This window comes from Branchiostoma floridae, chromosome 5 (assembly GCF_000003815.2).
Source record: "Branchiostoma floridae strain S238N-H82 chromosome 5, Bfl_VNyyK, whole genome shotgun sequence".
Classification (NCBI taxonomy): domain Eukaryota; kingdom Metazoa; phylum Chordata; class Leptocardii; order Amphioxiformes; family Branchiostomatidae; genus Branchiostoma; species Branchiostoma floridae.
In genome coordinates this window covers 19,957,553-19,975,743 of record NC_049983.1, presented here as the reverse complement: position 1 = coordinate 19,975,743, position 18,191 = coordinate 19,957,553, and the positions used below count along the sequence as shown (strand labels likewise).

The window sequence follows — 18,191 nt, the reverse complement described above, 5'->3', positions numbered from 1 at the left end:
CTGTAATTTCATGTGCTCCTTTATTCATTGTCAATTTTTTTTTCTTTGAAAAGAAATTCTACATATATTGACATTCATCTACTCATCATCACTACTTAACTACACTTTTACTTCAAAATGAAATTTAACATCCAGAGATTTACACATGAAGTATGACCCTTGTTACTTAGTCCCAGATTCCGTCAGCAGCAGATACGGGTTACCACAGGAAGAGACCTCCTGTCTGATTTAAAGAGAGTATCACACCAGTCACATTTTCAAAACCCTTGCTGTTGTCATGCTCTTAAAATCTTAAAGTGAAAGGTGGTTATGTATTAAGTACCACATATTCCAACATGTAGTTTTCTCATAATGCAATATCTCATATATTCCAGGACTCTATAGCCCTACTATTGAATGGATAGTGCCACCTTGAATTCCCGACAATTTCTTTTCTTAGTCTTCTCACAATCATAGGAAAATTGAGTTGTCCTTGATCATACTGGCTCATTCTGTCTCCATTGCTGCATAGAACTGGAAAAGGCTACGACCCAGAGGCGTCACCAAAAAATCATTTTAGATATTGAAGCACTGCTACCGTTTTGACCATGGCCGGAGTTGGCAGATTTCATTTCCACTTTTAGCATATTATGGCAGTAGCAGGTTTTGTATTTGCCATTCTTTCTGCCACCTGAATTCGTTTGTTGTTACAGCCAGCAACATGTACCATTGCCAAATCCAGCAAAACTAGCCATATTTTAAACTCCTGCTATGGACAAAAAGATAGCTTCTTTCATCTGACCCGAAACAACTGTAACAATTCTGAATACAAAGATGAGTTTACATGTTTCTCTATCATGATGACATCATACGACACACATTTACATACAGATGAACAAACACACAATAACATCACATCACAAAATTTACATGGCCACTTTCATGGAAAACCTTTAAGGATGTTGGAGACCATAATATGTACATTTACAACATATTCTGTAATAATACGACTGGCATGATAACTTAACATTTTGTATGAGTATTAGGGAGGGGCATTTTAAATCAATTGAACACAATAAGCAAGAAATCTCTTTTCTATAGTTTATTCAATTTTTTTGGCCTATTTATGTGCCTTTTCACAGGTTTTCCAAAGATTTTGTCATTGAGACGATCTTTTACTTTCCACTGCAACAACTATTCAATGTGTACCTTTTCAGTAGTAAATTTGCCACCATGGACACTGGAACTGCATCAAAGATAGTTCCTAACTAGACTTAAATGATAGAAAAGCTGAGGAATAATTTAATGAACTGACAATGGCATCAATCTTACAGCTCTATCAAATGTGCTCCCGTACACCAATGGTGGCTGGCAAATTTAGACTACCACATTAAGAGCAGGAGACGCACAACAACATGGACTCAGCTTGCAGAACTACAGTTACAGCCGTGACAACTTGTTCACTTTTAAAAATTCAAATCCTTGGGGAGGGGAAAAGGTGACATTTCATTATGAGCCATGCAAAGCCAAAATGATTTGGCCTATTTAAGTACAAAGATGATTAGGAAGAGAAACTGCCAAAAGACATACATCACAACAAAACCTTTAAAGGAAGGCGTTTTTAAAACAGCATTTTTACAAGGCAAGCATTTGATAATCACCCGTGTAGTCCTGTAGTTGCCAGAGCGGACAATGAATATACAATCATGTACTTGAATGTCCATGCCTGTATTTTGTAGTTACAATACACTTATAGCTATGATAGCTGACAATGACAATGAATTCCTCAGTTGTATCCTTAAACCATATCTATTATTAGCAAATTGAAATTGGCATGTACAAAGCTTTGTTACAAATAACACTACCACTTTGATCCTGCAAGCACTGTCCATATCCTTTCCTTGTACTACTTGTATGTGAGAGTTATATGGTCTGTATCACAGTGTTGTATGGCTGGCTAGTCCGTGACTAATACTGCCAAAGTTGGACGTCCCCTCTTTGCTATGTTATATAGTTGTTGACCTCTGTTGTCCATGACCCAGCCATGGTTGGCATGTTTACCACACGTGGGTTTCCCTGATTTCACTGATGATGTGGCCAGCTTTCTGAAGAGCCTGGAGAAGCAAAGAAAACATTTTTTCCTTGTTTAAATCACTTCCTCCATTGAGTGGAGAGATGTGGATAAAATGCATGGTTATCTGTACTGTATCAACACTTTCCCTCTTGTGCATGTGCAATACAAAATGTACAGAGTTGGTGCATAGCAAAGGTTGATCAACTAGTAACTTCACATTAACATACTAACTTGACAGGCATGTGGTTCCATAGAAAGACTGACACCTTATGCTGTAAATGTCTTTAAGTTCACAGGGAATTAATCTCACCGAAGGCATAAAAAGAGCTTGTTGGCAGTGCTTTTCAGTTCGTGGATGAAACAAGGGATTAAGTAGGTAAAAGACAGAACAAGCATATTTCCAGGGGTTTTAACTTAACAAAGAAGAGTCTACTGCAAAAACCATTAACATTTAACAGCCAGAAATATCCCAACATTTACAATAACTTGCCCCTATGCATCTACAAGAATCAGACTGACCATGATTTCTTCAAAGCTACCTAACAAAAGGGCTTTCAACAAACAAAAAATACTTGCAGATCCAAGACTTTATATCAGGATTGAGGCCCATGACTAACCTTCAGCATCTCTGCTGCCTCCTTCCGACGTGTGCCGATCTGGTCAGACTCCTGCAGCAGGTCGGAGAAGAAGTCCGTCTTGTAGAGTTGGCTGACCAGCTCGCTCTGGAGATTGTCCTTCACAAAGTTCACCAGGAAGTGCATGATGGCCTTGGGGACACTGTACGTATCAAGGATCAGGGTAAATACTTAAACTAGACACATCAGGATCAGGGTAAAAGTAAGACAGACACACACACACACTATCCGGTCAAGGGTCGAACATTGTGGGATATCGTTCAGGTCTGATTGCTGATCTCCAGCTACCTTTGTCAAGGCATTTTGAGAATATCATCATTTCAATACTAAATCTACTGGGATTCAAATCTCGTTTGTAGAGAACAAAATGTTGTGATACAATAATATTTCCACGGGACTATTCTTTGTGTAAGTTCCAGTCTGCAGCTTAAGACACTTGAATGTAAGAATCAGGATGATCATACATACCTGTCTTGGATGTTTTTCCTTACAATCAGGAAGTAGGACTTGATGAGTCGTTCTGAAAGAAGAAAAACAGACCACTTAACTACATCTTTGTACCCATCACTGATATACGCAGTCTGATTCGCTACATCTAACTTGAAGTTTCTGTTTACCAAACAGTATTAAGTGTTCATAACATCTTCTGTTTTTGTTGTTGAAAATATATCACTTACCTATGACCTCACAGTCTCTTTGTTCCCTAGGACTTAGCTTGCGTGAGATGGGAGTTGCCTGGAGGGAACAATGTAGATGTGTTACTTTCATTACTAACTTACTCAGAGTACTCAGAAAACACTGCCATATAATTGTTACAACACAGGTTTTGTAATATAATGAAGGTTGCATGAACACTGTATTATGTATAGATAGACATCTTACCACATCGTCACCTTCAAAGCTCTGTCATTGAAATATTCAAGAGGTAAGTGTATATTCTCAAGCCTAAAAAGCAAGGTGGATTTCAATTTTATCAAACTAATTTTCTAAAAGTCTTTGGTATGACCTGGACCCACAAATACAGAGCTAACATTCAGTACACAAGGTTACACCACCAGGTGAAAATGCCCCCTAGAGGAGTTAGAGAGTACTGCAGTCAGCTTGCCGTACCTGTGGAAGGGGAACCTGGTGGTTCTGGTAGCGAAACACAAATGCCAAAACATGCTGAAACTGGACAGAGGGACAGCAGGACATTCAAATCTTCACAACAATGGCTGTTAGTAACCAGGCCTTTTAAAACATCTTAGTATTCTTACACTGGGCACATGGTCAGCTGGCTGAGACACAAAACTAATATGGGACAGCCATGCTTTCACAGTTATCATCATTTATTGCAAGAAAGCCTTAAAAATGACACTTTTTAACATTCTTCCTCCTGCCTATCCCTTAACCAATCCAAAAAGTGGTGCCAAAGGGCCTCATCAGCAGGGAAAAGGTTAAAAAGACTGATCAAATGACATCGTTATTTGCACTGGTTGGTAAGTACCATATCATCAAAAAGGCCAGTTGAAAACATGTGCCCAGAATCTGTTGCCTCCAACCATACCATGAACTGTTCTGTTGTAGGGTCCTTTTGTACAAACAAAAAAGGAAAGAACAAAACAATGATGTAGCGAGACATACGCTTTCAGCATTTTGGTAATCGTTGGCATCCTTTTGTCTCATGAGACAATGGAGTAATTATTTTGGTAATAATACAGAGGATACTGACCAAAGATCAGTTTTAGAACATACAATACAAGACACATTCAAGCATCCTGTTCAAAAGCAATTAACAAACACATTCCAAAGATAAACATGGCAATGCTTTTGGAGAGCTAATAACAGTGTTTGGATGTCACATTCCCCATGCAGGTTGAGACAAAGTCCCAGAATGTGCTGCAGGCACTCTGCAGACTTACTGTTCTTGCTGCCACCTTGGCTGCTGCAGCAATGCCACTAGCTACCTTAGAGGGGGAGTCCTCTGGCTCTAGTTGCTGAAAGAGAGTGGGTTACTTTGTCCTCGCAATGTATATGAGAGGACATAGTTGAAGCACACTATATGCAGCACTCTCCTAAATTGTCTGACATAAAGTTCATTTGAGTATACTTCACTTGATTATACATTCATTTGGTAATGTTGATTTATGCTTGGGTCCAGTAAGGTTCGCCTACATAAACTGTGAGCATTCATCATGGTTTCCTTTTGTATCAGAACCTATCATTTGTTTCAGAGTTGCCCAATCTATTGTGTCAAACAGATATTTCTGTCAGTATGGAGAGCACTGCACTTGTGCGTTCCAACGTTATACATGTACATCAGTTTTCGGTAATTTGCAGCATAATAATCTTTCCATAATTCCAAGGAAGTATGAACAAAGACCCCCTTGGGATAGTGGTAAGATCTCTAAATGTTGGAAGACAAGAGCATGCTTACAACTTCATCAGCTGCAACTGCAACAGTCCATATGTTCAAAATCATTGTTTTTCCTATCATTCTGTCAAACTCTTTCTGTACCAGACAAGTTATATTGCAAATTTTGAATGATGCACTAATGTATCTTTCATTGTAATTGTGCGATCGTCTTCAGAAAATGTTACATTAACAAATTTGCTATTTTCTTCCAATTTGATGAAAATGAGAACCAAATTTGACAGGAAAATCTTGCTTACCGGAGACACCCACAAATTTTCCAGCATGCTCTTGCCAACAGCAACCTCCTGCTGGGAAACCAAATGAGAGGCTAGTTTTACTCTAGTTCTCTGAAATTTCAGAGTAGATTATGTTAAGAGGCTTACAGTATCAAGCAGGTTAACGCCATGCGGGCCGCTTGTGACGGACATCTTGGGTGAGTGGACTGGTGAGTTCTGTTGGGGAGGCGTGCCTGCGCGTGTGTTCTCTGACGACTGGTTCGAGCCGCGGAGCCAGTTATTCAGCTTCCATGCGCTCGCTCCGAGGATTTTGTCCTCGGCGTTCGCGCTGTGCGGATCGGGCTGCATTGCCGGGCCAGGCGGGGGCTGTACATGATGGAGTTAGGGTTAAAGTTCATGGTTAGATGTACAGTTTACATGTTGAGTTGTACAATTGAATGCATGCACAGTACATTACAAACACTATGAAAGAAAGAGTAAGGTGGGAAGACAATCTGGTAGTTTGCCCCTCACTATAGAAAATATATCACTCCAAAAAAAAGTCGTCCAAAACAAATTTTTGGGTCACACATCACCTTTAGGATATAGAAGACCAGTACAAAATGACACTAACTATCTACACCAAAGAGACAAATATGCAACAATATGAATGTAAAGCAATGAATGCTCTTCGGGTTAATGACTTGTACATTTACTATAGAAAATGCTACTAAAAACCTTGGAATGCTATGCTTCTGATCTATTGGGGTAACTGTAACATGTAGACTTATATTTTATTTTGACATATAAAGCACATATATATCCTATACCTGAGGCCTAACTACTAGTACATACAGGAGACCGGCACAACTAATCTAATAGACAAGGGTTATTGTAAAGCAGATGTGGGGATGGAAACATGGAAAGCTGAAACAGTGTGAGTGGGGAGGGGGGTGGGGAGTATGAGATGGATTCACCCTAGAGCCTGTGGATGTCCTGGAGTGTGATCTCATGTAGGATGTACCATTTATACTGTCTGGTGAGGACTGCAGATAAATACACAACCAATAGAGTCTCTACATACCGACAGTATGATGTAGAAGTTAGTAACCAAAGACCTTAACAATCATTTCTTTGGGACAATTGTCAATATCCAATACTCCCTTCATGGAAAACATTATTTTTTCCTCCTTGACAATTCAGGAAATTACTGAAGACCTTTTGCATAGTAGTCATCAGTTGAGTGTTCTGATCTTACATGTATCATATATCAGCTGAAAGTTTAATATATATATTTATTTTTTTAATGTAACACTATCTAAAAAGATCACCATGATGTAGAGATTTTTTTAAATTTAGAGAATACATAAAATTTCTAAAGCTTGTAACTAACTTAAAGTTGGACCACTACTTGTAATGTTGTATATGGCACTGCGTGTATGTCTGTATACCATGTACAAATGTACCATTAAACTCTTTACAAACACTTTGACTTAATGTAACATTGAGGGGGAATTGAAGAGGAATGACATGGTTTGACAACTCAGGACATGGACAGAGCTTTAACAGCAAAACCAACTTGACTACGGTACTGTGGTACTGTACAGGTGCACCTTGAGGTGGAGGGAGAGATGTTCCCGGTCCTCAAGGCATCAAACAGGGAGGAGAAAACAAGCCATGAGAGTCAAACCCAGAGACAGAAGAAGAGTTCTATAAATTTTCTACTGTGATAACTTTATTAATAAGAAGATAAAATCATCTGGAAGTCTTTATCATGGCTTTCAAATGTAAAAAAAATGGTTTAAAGCTGGACTAGTTTCTGAAGAAAACAGAACAATTCTTAAACCTTGTACACGGAATTTGTAGAAAATTCTAACTTGACTTTGACACTGGTAAATAGCAGCTTTAACAGTAGGAAAATGTAGTGTTAAGATCACAAAAATACAGCAAACCTTTATGTTAAGGTTACTTTTAAGGAAAGAAGTGTGATAGATTTTACTGGATCAATTTAGGTTTTCAGAAAATTACTCCATCCCTGAAGCATTGCAATAAACACCAGGAAAACCCTGCAGATATTCTTGATACTCTCTTTCTCAAACTTGGCAAATGGGACGATTAATTAACACAACTGCGCAGAGACGACACATGGCTATGAAATCGACACGACTGACCGTAGGTGCGGGGGACACTGGCGCGCTCCAATTCTCCTGGTTCAGACCGACTTTGGTCAGAATCTTCGACTGAGTCTGAATGACCCAGACACGCAGCATGGACGAAAAAGTTCATTCGGTTTGAAAACTTAGCTTTCTAAGCTACAAGAGGGTTAGCATTATGTTGGTAAAAGTTGGTAAAAGATGAGATAGGCAAAAAGATACAAAAGCCAGGATTTGGTAACAGTGATGCTAGGGGACATAAGTAGAAAAGGAGATTTTTACAGGTTGTAGGAACTTAATACATATTGTATACTTGTGGGCTTCTTTACATGCATACAACCATGCGGGCCTGGTAGTTTGCCCCTCATCATAGAAAATGAAAGTGTTCATGACAGTAAAAAGAAATATTAATGTTTTGCCTTCCTATTAGACCTTGACATGTTGTTATTTGAATACTACAAAATTTCTTGTGACAAAATTCTTGTGCCCCTCCTTCAAAATGCTATCAAAAAAATAAATAATGCCATGTTGGGAGGTGGAGGGGAGCACAGAACGTAAAGATGAAATTTCATACGGCAAGAATACAGCGCGACAACAAGACAGCTTGTGCCACAACACACAGACAAGCAGCACGACCAGTCATGCACACATACACAGTATTACCATATTAACATGTTTGACACACGCCTGTAGCCCTACCTTTGCAGGTTTGTTCTCAGCAGCTTGGACAGAGTGGAAGCCGTGGTCGCCTGGACCGACGGATCGGTTCCGCTGCTGCTTTCGAAGTTCCTGTCAACCAAATAACAACATTAATCCTATCCAACAGTATCTTAAGACATTCCTGGTGATTTTATTTTTGTGGTGACCTCTTTACCGTTGATTTCTCACATCGTAAAGATTCATTTCCAATGTATTACTACTGTACTACAGAATTGTTTGAACCGAAAAAAAACATTTTCCCTATCGTAAAATAAAATCACAACAAATGTAAATGAAGTGCAGTAAATTCTTCCTTCAACAATTTCATTCCAAGGGGTAATGCTTGGCTAAAATCGCAGCATTACACATACAAGACTTCAATTCATAAAATAAAAAACTCTTGTTAGATCCATCTTTAGTTAGTAGGACTGAACACCAACAGGAGACCATAGAACACCAAGCAGAGACCATACCTCTTTGGAGTTAACCAGCGCTGAGACCAGGCTGGCGTCGGCAAAGTCAGGATGTTTGGTGTTGACGTATGCAAGCTCTATTTGTACTATGTTCTCAACCTGGGGTGTGGGGAGGGCAAGGAGACAAAAGAGAAACTCGTCAACGCGTTTAACATGCATCATACCTCCTGGCTGCTGATGAGAGCGGAGATGAGGCTGGCGTCAGCGAAGTCGGGGTGTTTGGTGTTGATGTAGGACAGCTCGATACCTACAAGGTTCTCAACCTGTGAACAGAACAGTATAACGTGTGCTTGTGTGGGGCAGTGGTGGCACTGCAACGCAACATAATAGGCATACTGATGTTATGTAAAATAGCATACAACTGATATGTGTCTTTCAGTCAGTCCACTCTGAATGAAGAAAATGAGTTTGTTATTTGTACAGAATGTCCAAATTCAACACACACAAATCAAGAAGTTATGTTTCAAAGTAGTATGTTCTGAAAGTGTTAAGCATGCATTTTATTCTATAATTAGAAGTTTGATGGTGCAAAGGTTTGAAACGCTGTCATGACATGACTGGGAGAAAGTAACACAAAACAGACAGGTTCATATAAATGTCGTCAAACAATGCAATCACGAGACAAACTTCCCATAGCCTTTCTCAACAAAACGCAAAAAGGTCAGGATTTTGACAGCATAATTCATTGTCTCAGTTAAGTGTGAACAACAGTGATGATATGATTTTTTTCTGATGAAATCTAGATATGATTTTTACCAACATACTTATAATAACAAACACTCACTGACAGGTACTTTCTTAATTCCCCAAGACTTTTAGTGTAAAACTAGCAAAGTTAGATGGAACATCAGATTTTTCTGTGCAATTCAATTCCTAACCATGTTAGACAGTGCCGTTATATTACTGACCATGGAGTTTGTGACTGGCAGCCTTTTTCTGAGCAGGTTTGTGACGACTTCCACCGTTCTGTCATGGAGGCGAGGGAATCTCAGTAACTCCTAAACAATACAGGCAGTAAACCCACATTTTAGATAGACATCACTACATATGTGGCATGATTATTATCATACATCTGACTACATATAAGATTTATTTAGGATGGCATCTATGGCTTTTAGACTGATTACTTTAAAGAATGGACAATGTCTTTACTCATGTCATAGATTAATGCTTCATAATTATAAACAAAATGAAAAAAGCTAGTTCCATGACTTGCCTGTGTCCCACAGTGGTTGATAATTCTCTGCATCTCCTCATGTACCAGTTCCACACAGCGCAGACTCGGCTCCTCCAGGCGACGGATCTGTTTCTTCACAAGCAGCTCAAACGACACCTCCGGGACAAACAGCGCCGGCCGAGGTCCCTGAAAAATGGTGGAAGGTAGTTAGAAAAGAAACCCTGTCGTGTGTAAGCAGATGGACCGATGATGAAGATGATGTAGGAGACAGTAAAGTTTCTAGAAAAGTAACATCACACTCACCGTAGCATTCCTAATAGCCGTGAGGATGTCCAGTTGTGAGAGCCCACCCAGCGGCTCGATGGAGTCCAGCGTGCGGCCGAACGTCTCGTGGAAGATGTAACATATTCTAGCACCACCACAGCTAGAGAGAGGGTCAAGAGACACGTGTGTTTCAGGCTTTCTATTTGCACAGAAACACACATCAACAGCACAGAAACCTGTAGTACCCAAAGATGTCATGTATTCATCTAATAGAAATTGCTACAAGAAGATCTTGCCAAAATCAATCACTTTTTTTCAGACTAAAACAACTTTTCAACAACTGATCTTAAAATCTGTGTCTCAAAGTATAACTCACAGTTCTGTTGTCTCTATGTTTCTGGCTGTTCCCTCGATAGTGTTACAGTACTGGGCAGCAAACTTGGTGATGATCTGTAGCAGTGTTGTTCCCTGTAATCACAAGAACGAGAAAATCAATACTTCAACCACAGCATACATCGTTTGTGGCGTCATGTGTGGCATAACTGGTGTTGGAATCGGAACCTAGAGGTCCCGAGTTCGAACCCCGCCATGCCCTTGACATTGTGCTTTGAGAAAGGCACTTAACATGACTTTCCTGACTTCACCCAGGCATAAACATGGGTACCTGACTTTGGTTAGGTAGGTAAAATACTACCTTTACCTTCTGTCTCTACTTAATATATGGGACTGTTGAAATAAGTTACTAAACTTGAGTGCAGTGCCACATTGTCCTTGTCTGTCTAAAAGCAAATAAATAAAAAAAACTCTGCATACAGCTTATAAATTATGGTACCTTAGCAATTCTGTTATTGAAAATTTATTGCAAATTCTTGACCATGGGCCAATTGCAAGTAACATGAAAGGCTACAACAGTGTATAACAATATAGCAAGTGTCTACTCTAGTCCAAAAGCTAACTCTAGATTCCGGGTTAATATTGAACACTAAGAGATGACCCTGACCTTGTCGTCCACAGGTTCTCCGAAGGAGTTGAGGAGCTGCTGGAACTGTGAGGCCATGACATTGATCCTGGTCTTCAGGTCGGGCAGGCAGTCACGGATGTGGTGCATCAGTAACTATGGTAACAAGAGAGGGACAATCTGTTACCTTGGCTAAAGCTGTATACAAATACAGTCAAACCTGTCTATAGCGGCCACTCAAGGGACTGGACAAATTTGGCCACTATAGACAGGTGGCCTCTGTATAGAGGTGGCAACTTGTAGATAAAATACCCAAGGGACCGACAAAAAGTGGCCACTATGGACAGGTGGCCCCTCTGTAGAGGTGGCCCCTAATACAGGTTTGACTGTAATAGTTTTGAAAACCACAATGACTCAAAATGTTGTGAACAAAAATCAACCTTTTATTCTGTAGGTAAACTTTTGGGTCTGGGTCCTGGAATTTAAACTATTACTCTATCCAAGGAGGTTGCGTTATCATTGCTGTTAGCACAATTCCTATAGAAACTGAGCTTGCAGATAAAAGGAATCTTACCTCCTGTGGCAGAAATGACAAATGAAGGTCTATCCAAATGACTTTTGAATTGAGTTACAGTTCATGTCACCTCCATAAAAGTGTTCTGATTTAGTTTGCAAGAGATATACAGTATTCAGTGTATGATATGACATCTAATCAATAGTAAAGATGACTGCTACAGTTGCTTGTACCATACAATGGTAAAACATATTCTTTTTTACTTTTATTCTTTTTAAATAAACTGTTGCAGACTGCAGACTTACTCTGTTGAGAGTCCTGGCCAGATGTGAGGTCCCATTTCTACTAGCTAAGGACGGGTATTTCCTCTGCATGAAGGCTGCCTCGTCCTTAATGGCCTCCTCGATGGGTTTTCTCTTGTTGATGTCCATCTGGCTGCGGTTGACCACACCGATGATGCCCAGCTTGACCGGTATGACCCGCCCCATCAGGACGTCGTGAGCATCTGTGCCAGCGTCCATCAGGTCCAGTTTGGTGATGACCGCTAGTGTGCGACGTCCTGGAAAAAAAGATAAAGGATTTTGTAAGATGAATTAATTAATTTTGTACTTCTGTCTGTATCACTGTAATGTGGTGTTTTCTAATGTGCAGTTACAATACAATACTTTGATACAAATCTGACATAAAGCGGTTATCAGAGATGGCAAACCCACCTTGTAATAGTAGAGCCCATAACGTAATCAACCATGCTGCTTTATGTTAACATATCTGCAAATTTATTACTCATAGTTTTGTAACGACAAAACAGAATTCCTACAGGCTCACAGTGTGGCACTGTACAATCAATCTTTATCTAAAAAAAAAACCATACAAACAAACAAGACTGACCGTCTGGATCCACCTCCTTGGCGAACTTGAGTGCCTCGGACGTGGCCATGTCAGTGTTGGCGGAGGTGACGGCCAGGATGATAGAGTTTGGGTTAGCGATGTACTTCAGACACATCTCACGGATCTGTACCTCGATGTCTGGGGGCTGGTCTCCTACTGGAACCTGGAAATAAAACAGTGGATGTTACAGAATCTGAACTCTTATCTGTACAGCCAGGGTTGGGATAATAAAGCTTAACAAGTTTTTTAAGTCATCTGGTAGCACACAACATGTCATCTGGTAGCTAGCACACAACATTTCAGTACAACATTATTGCCACGTTTGGCAAAATGAACTGCAGCTTGGGCATGATTATGGCTTAACTCTTGAAAGTGTTATGAGCATCACAAGTGATTTCCCTTAGGTTCAGTTCAGTTTATCCTCATTTGAGAGGTGACACCAGGATCTCCAAAAGTTCCCGTTGATTTTAGTTTGTGACAATCCCTGCAATAAATGTTGGCATCTTTTATGATACAAATTGTCTAGAAGGATTTTCTCTTACCTTTGTGATGCCAGGCAGGTCAACTAAGGTGAGGTTGAGTACTTTGGGTGAGTAGATCTTGAGGTGGATGGCATCATCAATAATACCCTGAAGAAAGAAAAATAAAAACGTGTTGATTATCTTTGCATAATACTAGACTAGTAGTAGTACCAAGGCTTAATTGTATAAGGTTGGTGTACTAATACTGAAAGGATTGGAAAGGCAATAATTTCCCACCTTGTTGGTTCCCGTGACTCTGTCCGTCTCGTTCTCAATCTCTTGTCTAATCTCATCGAAGTCTGTGTAGATCTGAAACAATAGAAATCATGTCATTTTATATGAATGTCACGCATAATGAAATATGACAACTGCATAGGGATCTAAACCCTATCTTATTTTTCTATACTGTAAAAATTCTGCCTGCAAATGATAGAACACGTACTGCAAGTCAAAAGCAAAATGCATAGTTTGCATTGGACTACATTATACTATGAAAGTTTGAATCCTTCAGTATGACTAGTGACACTATAATATATTCATGACATTGTACTGTGACTTAATAATAATACTGTGATATCATATACATTTCTCACCTTGTTTTTTGTGTGTAAAAACTTCCCCCATTCCTCCACATGTGCATGTTCTACATCAAACAATGCAAAGAACACATCTTTGCATTATACAACTATTACACAGAACATCATCACAACAAAATTTATGGGTATCAACATTTTCTTTTTCATATGTTTCACAATCAGTTAACAATTGTCCTTGCTATTTTTAGAACTAGACTTACAATTATTCAAATGATAAATAAAACAAATCCACTCAGAAACTCAACAAAGAAAAAATCAATCGCAAAAGTAAATGAAGTTTTAGTGATATGAAGAAACAAAATATATTAATTTAAATAAAATCAAATTGAAGATTTAACAAAGGTAATGAAAATAGAGAACATATTACACCTTTCTTTTAACTGGTAAAAAACAAACAAACAAAGAAGCAACTGATTAATTCTTTCAACAATTTCAGTCCTGGATGATTTTCTATTAGTACTTTAAGAGGCATTAGAAAGAAAGAAATGGATAGAAACACACGGGCAATGACTGGATGGACTAGTACAGTACACAGAGAGAAAGTGAACTACTAAGAAACACCTTTTATATCCTGTTTATGCCCTCCATCTGGTGGGTGCAATGTAAGAGAGGGAAACATTAATGGTTACAGGGGTAACATAGGCTCTGTCATGTCACATGTGCATGAAATTTGGTCCTTTATTCCGAGTCTGGCATCCATTCCATTCTAGCTTCAGTCCTCTCCTCTAGTCTGGTTGCTTTACCGCAGAATAGTTTGTCACTCGTCTCTGTTTAAAAGTGAAGCCCTTATGTCATCAATCTGTTCAGGTGTGGGGTATTTTTCAGAACTAGGGTTCAATCTTCAAATGGCAGTCCAATCAGTGTTATAAACTGAGCACTTGCAAATATTCCAATATGTTTTTGAATGCTGATTTTTCCTTCAGTAACAGGTGCTGGCTTATTTGGCAGGGAAGCAATCAAAGGAGTGACCCGGAGGCAGAATAGGATTGGTACCAAACATCAGACACATCCAGACTACCAAATTTCAGGCACATCAAGCAGCTACATGAACATCAAACCAGGGAAAGTCACTTAAGAGTGTGGAACATAGCAAGAAGAGAAAGGCATCAACAACTTTAAGAACTAACTAATCTAGTGAAGAAAGATGTGAAGAAAGCACAATTCTTGTGTACAACACATTAAATTAATGACACAAGACTAAGTTGCAAAAAGAAACAGTTTATGAACAGTATTCTGGCTCCAAACATAACTATATTTAGATCAACAGGACTAGCAGTAGATATGGCCTGCATCTCTGTATAGTGATGACCATTTTGAAGTCACTTAAGTTAAGGAATGCTGCATTGCGTTCCTTACCTTCATCTTCTGAAGGTCTCTTCTTTTCCTCTGAGTTGACATGAACCAGCTGCAGCACGAGAGGACGTCTGGTCACGATCCCAGTACCTGAAGTCATCATAACAGGCACATTTATAGCAGTATTGTTTTCTATCAGTTCATTATTAACTTCTGGGCCTAAACCTAAAACTTTCAAGCAAAAGAATGTAAAATGTTTAGATGAAAAAGCATGTATAGACTAACTAGTAATGGTATCAAAATCCACAGAATTTGTAATAATACCAGTAGCAGTACAAAATGTAGTAATAATGGTTTTGTACATTCTAATACATGCACGTCCAATACATTATATCTATAAATGGATTGTCAACTCATGTGACCCACCTCTGGGCAGGAAGTCTCTCCCCACCAGGCTTTCCAACACTGAACTCTTCCCACTACTCTGTAGAACACAACATCAATGCACAGTAGGTTAGTTCACTGTGGAGACATCCAGTCAATGCATAAGCACACTTCTAAGTTGCCATTGGTCCTTCCAAATGTGTCCAAGATCTAATTATCACAGATCAATGCTTGTTAGTGGGGAGAATCTATACCCTGTGGATGTACAATATGATTATCACTATGCTTGGTAGTCTGTATCTGTAGTAAAGGTACTTTATAACCATAAAGGGAAAGATAAGATGTAGATATTGTAAAATGGGGATAGATAATATATAATATCACGACAGAGCATACATACAACTTTCTGTTTTTCAAGTTTCCAACAAAAAAACTATATATAAACAGTACCATGTATATATTTTCATGGAATAGAATATCCTTCTGTGCATATGCACTAACTGCTCTTTATCAATGTAGACCCAAGATCTGTTTTTTTTTTTTCATGATTCAGATATCTAGTATGACTGAAAAACCTGACCGTCATGTTGTTTCACTGTCTGGAGAGCATGACTTTACACACAATTACCTCAACAGGGTTTGCCCAGATTGGCTTCAAAAGTCACATTTATCACTAGCACTAGCAGCCCTTTCTTATGTACATATACATCACAGACTAGCTTAATACTGTTTCTTTTGATTACATCCTCTTGGAGAGACCCAACTGCAAGTCCAACCTTAAGCTTTGTATGTAATTGGGTCCGGACTCTGGACACACCCAATTTATATCTGAAATATATTCTACTGCTTTGTACATAAACATATAGTCTATTAGAAAACATGACAGGATACATCAAAACCGAAGGTCTTCTATTGATTACTACTCCCTAAATATTTTGAATACAGTATGTACATAAGGATTCCGACATTGCTGATCATATGAATAGCACATGGTAAGTACTGAACTACAGTGCAATAGCAATGTGACCCTATAACAGGCTAAGGCATGTCATTAGGAATCTAGGACTGGCAAAAATCAATATCAGGGTCAGCCAATAGATCCCTGACATAAACATTTATGATGTTGTACATCTATTATGATGTATATCAAGGTGAATAAAATGAGGATCAGGTGCTAAAACTAGCAAAAGAACACCTCTTTTCTAGATGTACTAGGTATATAGACAGGTCTTTATAATTCTTTTTGACAGACAGTAACTATTAAATGAACAGCACCTTTTTGCACCATGGCAATTACATTTGTATTGTCCCCAAGATCTATTGGCAAACTCGAAGTCAATACCAATAGATATGACTTAATGATAGTATGGTCTGAATGATCAACATATAACAAAGTCCACTTGACCAACCCTTTGTCAAACATTGAAACAGGAATACACAGTGGTGAGTCTACAGAAGTAAGAGCAATTGTCACAGGAACAACTGTATGATAAAACTACCATATTATATTATTAGGTACAGTGGAATGGACAGTTTATCTGATACCAGTTTCACAAGTTGCCAAACACAAGTTACCAGTACTAGTAGTTTGCCAAATGTTCCATATACATGATGATACATAATATACAGTGTCCATGAATTAGAACTGAAAGAATGCTAGAAAAAGGGGCAGTGACACATTACAGATCATGTGAGACAAGTCAGTTGTACAGTCACTATGCAATTAACATTCAAAGCTCTGGTCCCCTTACTACAACTGTTAGATGGCTTTTTTTGCTCACTATTCATCATCTTTGACCTTTTGCCAGTTTTGGAGACATTTTCTAACCTTTCGGACTCACACTGTCACAGGGACACACTACCATATCTGCTCTATATATGTGTACCAATACCCACCCTTAAGTACAATCCACTCTCAGATAAATAAAAGTCATACATCAAACTAGCTCCTACTCTCCAAGTAGATGTTGGGAATTGAGATAGAAAATTATTGTTTTTTGTTGTTGTTGCTGTTAGCATTCTGGCACAAAGCTATCCAACAGGATCTTTCATCCCAACACCTGCTTGAAGATCTTACCTCATCTTGTTGTTTACAATTACCTATTTATAGGATCAGCATCATTACATTAACACTGATGCAACCACACTTTTACATATACACGTGTGGTCTATATGAGGCTGACACACATGATTTTAAGCTCATTGTACAGTACTTAAAAATGACCAACAATGACAAGTAAGCAAAATCAACTGATTTGAAATCATATCATGAATTTTCAAAGTGAATTCGCATGCAAAATTACATGGAGGTGCTAAAATAATTTGCATATTAATAGATGCCTTTATCGTAGACTGCATAAAACAAAAATATGTGTCCATGTTTTTACAACTTTAATCACCAGTGCAGTATGTTAAAATCTGAATAATTAACGACCCAAAAATAATTTGACTTTCAGTTGATCATGTTTTCCCTTTCCCTTTCTAATATATACTATAGTGAATAAAAGACGTCTGAGTCTCTGACGTTCATCTTAGTTTCTATATCTTGAATTGCCTTTTCCTACCTTATTTGTTACACAGCGATAATTGTAATACCGAGGTCACGACGTGTAATAGTTTTGAACGACAGAAGAAGACCAAGAAGAGGGAGGGGATGTCAGTTTTACGGAGGGCGGCCCGACCGTACCGGTCAGGTCAACAGTTTTACCTGGGTGCCGATCACCACAATCTGCGGCAGCTGGATGGAATCCGTGCCCACGGTGTTGAACACATCCTGCAGCTTGTTTATCACGGGGATGAGAGCCTCCATCGCCTCGCTGAGGACGGCAAACCGGCTGACAAAACCGTTAAACCGCTGCTACAACAGGAAGGCAGTTCCCGTTTTCCCTGGAAAATGGCGAAATTTTGACGGAGGTAAGTGCGCAAGCGCCATGACCTTGAACTGAACAAGCACTTCCGGTAATTAACACACTA

At 39.0% G+C, this 18,191-nt stretch overlaps 1 protein-coding gene across 17 annotated transcripts; it reads right to left on the bottom strand.

The window, feature by feature from the left end:
• Nucleotides 1-5: 5 nt before the first annotated feature.
• Nucleotides 6-18,149, bottom strand: LOC118415727 (dynamin-1-like protein). Of its 17 annotated transcripts, none has more exons than XM_035820490.1 (23): nucleotides 17,926-18,148; nucleotides 15,261-15,318; nucleotides 14,898-14,984; nucleotides 14,103-14,129; nucleotides 13,539-13,588; nucleotides 13,183-13,254; nucleotides 12,967-13,053; nucleotides 12,425-12,587; nucleotides 11,842-12,095; nucleotides 11,065-11,178; nucleotides 10,441-10,532; nucleotides 10,104-10,224; nucleotides 9,840-9,986; nucleotides 9,532-9,621; nucleotides 8,788-8,886; nucleotides 8,151-8,240; nucleotides 7,470-7,544; nucleotides 6,276-6,344; nucleotides 5,467-5,685; nucleotides 3,366-3,423; nucleotides 3,157-3,208; nucleotides 2,671-2,830; nucleotides 6-2,093 (listed from the first exon to the last, which is right to left on the bottom strand). In XM_035820490.1, exons 1-23 carry the CDS (start codon nucleotides 18,025-18,027, stop codon nucleotides 2,037-2,039), a joined length of 2,343 nt encoding a protein of 780 aa, XP_035676383.1. In that variant the 5' UTR covers nucleotides 18,028-18,148; the 3' UTR covers nucleotides 6-2,036. The 17 variants fall into 17 exon arrangements, with proteins under 17 accessions (XP_035676383.1, XP_035676388.1, XP_035676394.1 ...); XM_035820489.1 differs by lacking the exon at nucleotides 8,788-8,886 and adding an exon at nucleotides 8,624-8,722 and having other exon boundaries at nucleotides 7-2,093; nucleotides 17,926-18,147; XM_035820495.1 differs by lacking the exon at nucleotides 7,470-7,544.
• Nucleotides 18,150-18,191: the final 42 nt, after the last annotated feature.

Excerpts from the sequence above, each read along its gene's own strand:
- LOC118415727 (XM_035820490.1), bottom strand. The coding sequence starts at position 18,027 with ATGGAGGCTCTCATCCCCGTGATAAACAAGCTGCAGGATGTGTTCAAC. Across the intron at positions 13,255-13,538 it reads TTTTACACACAAAAAACAAG|ATCTACACAGACTTCGATGA; the intron begins GTGAGAAATGTA and ends CTATTGTTTCAG. Across the intron at positions 8,887-9,531 it reads TGCCAGTCACAAACTCCATG|GTTGAGAACCTTGTAGGTAT; the intron begins GTCAGTAATATA and ends TTCTGTTCACAG.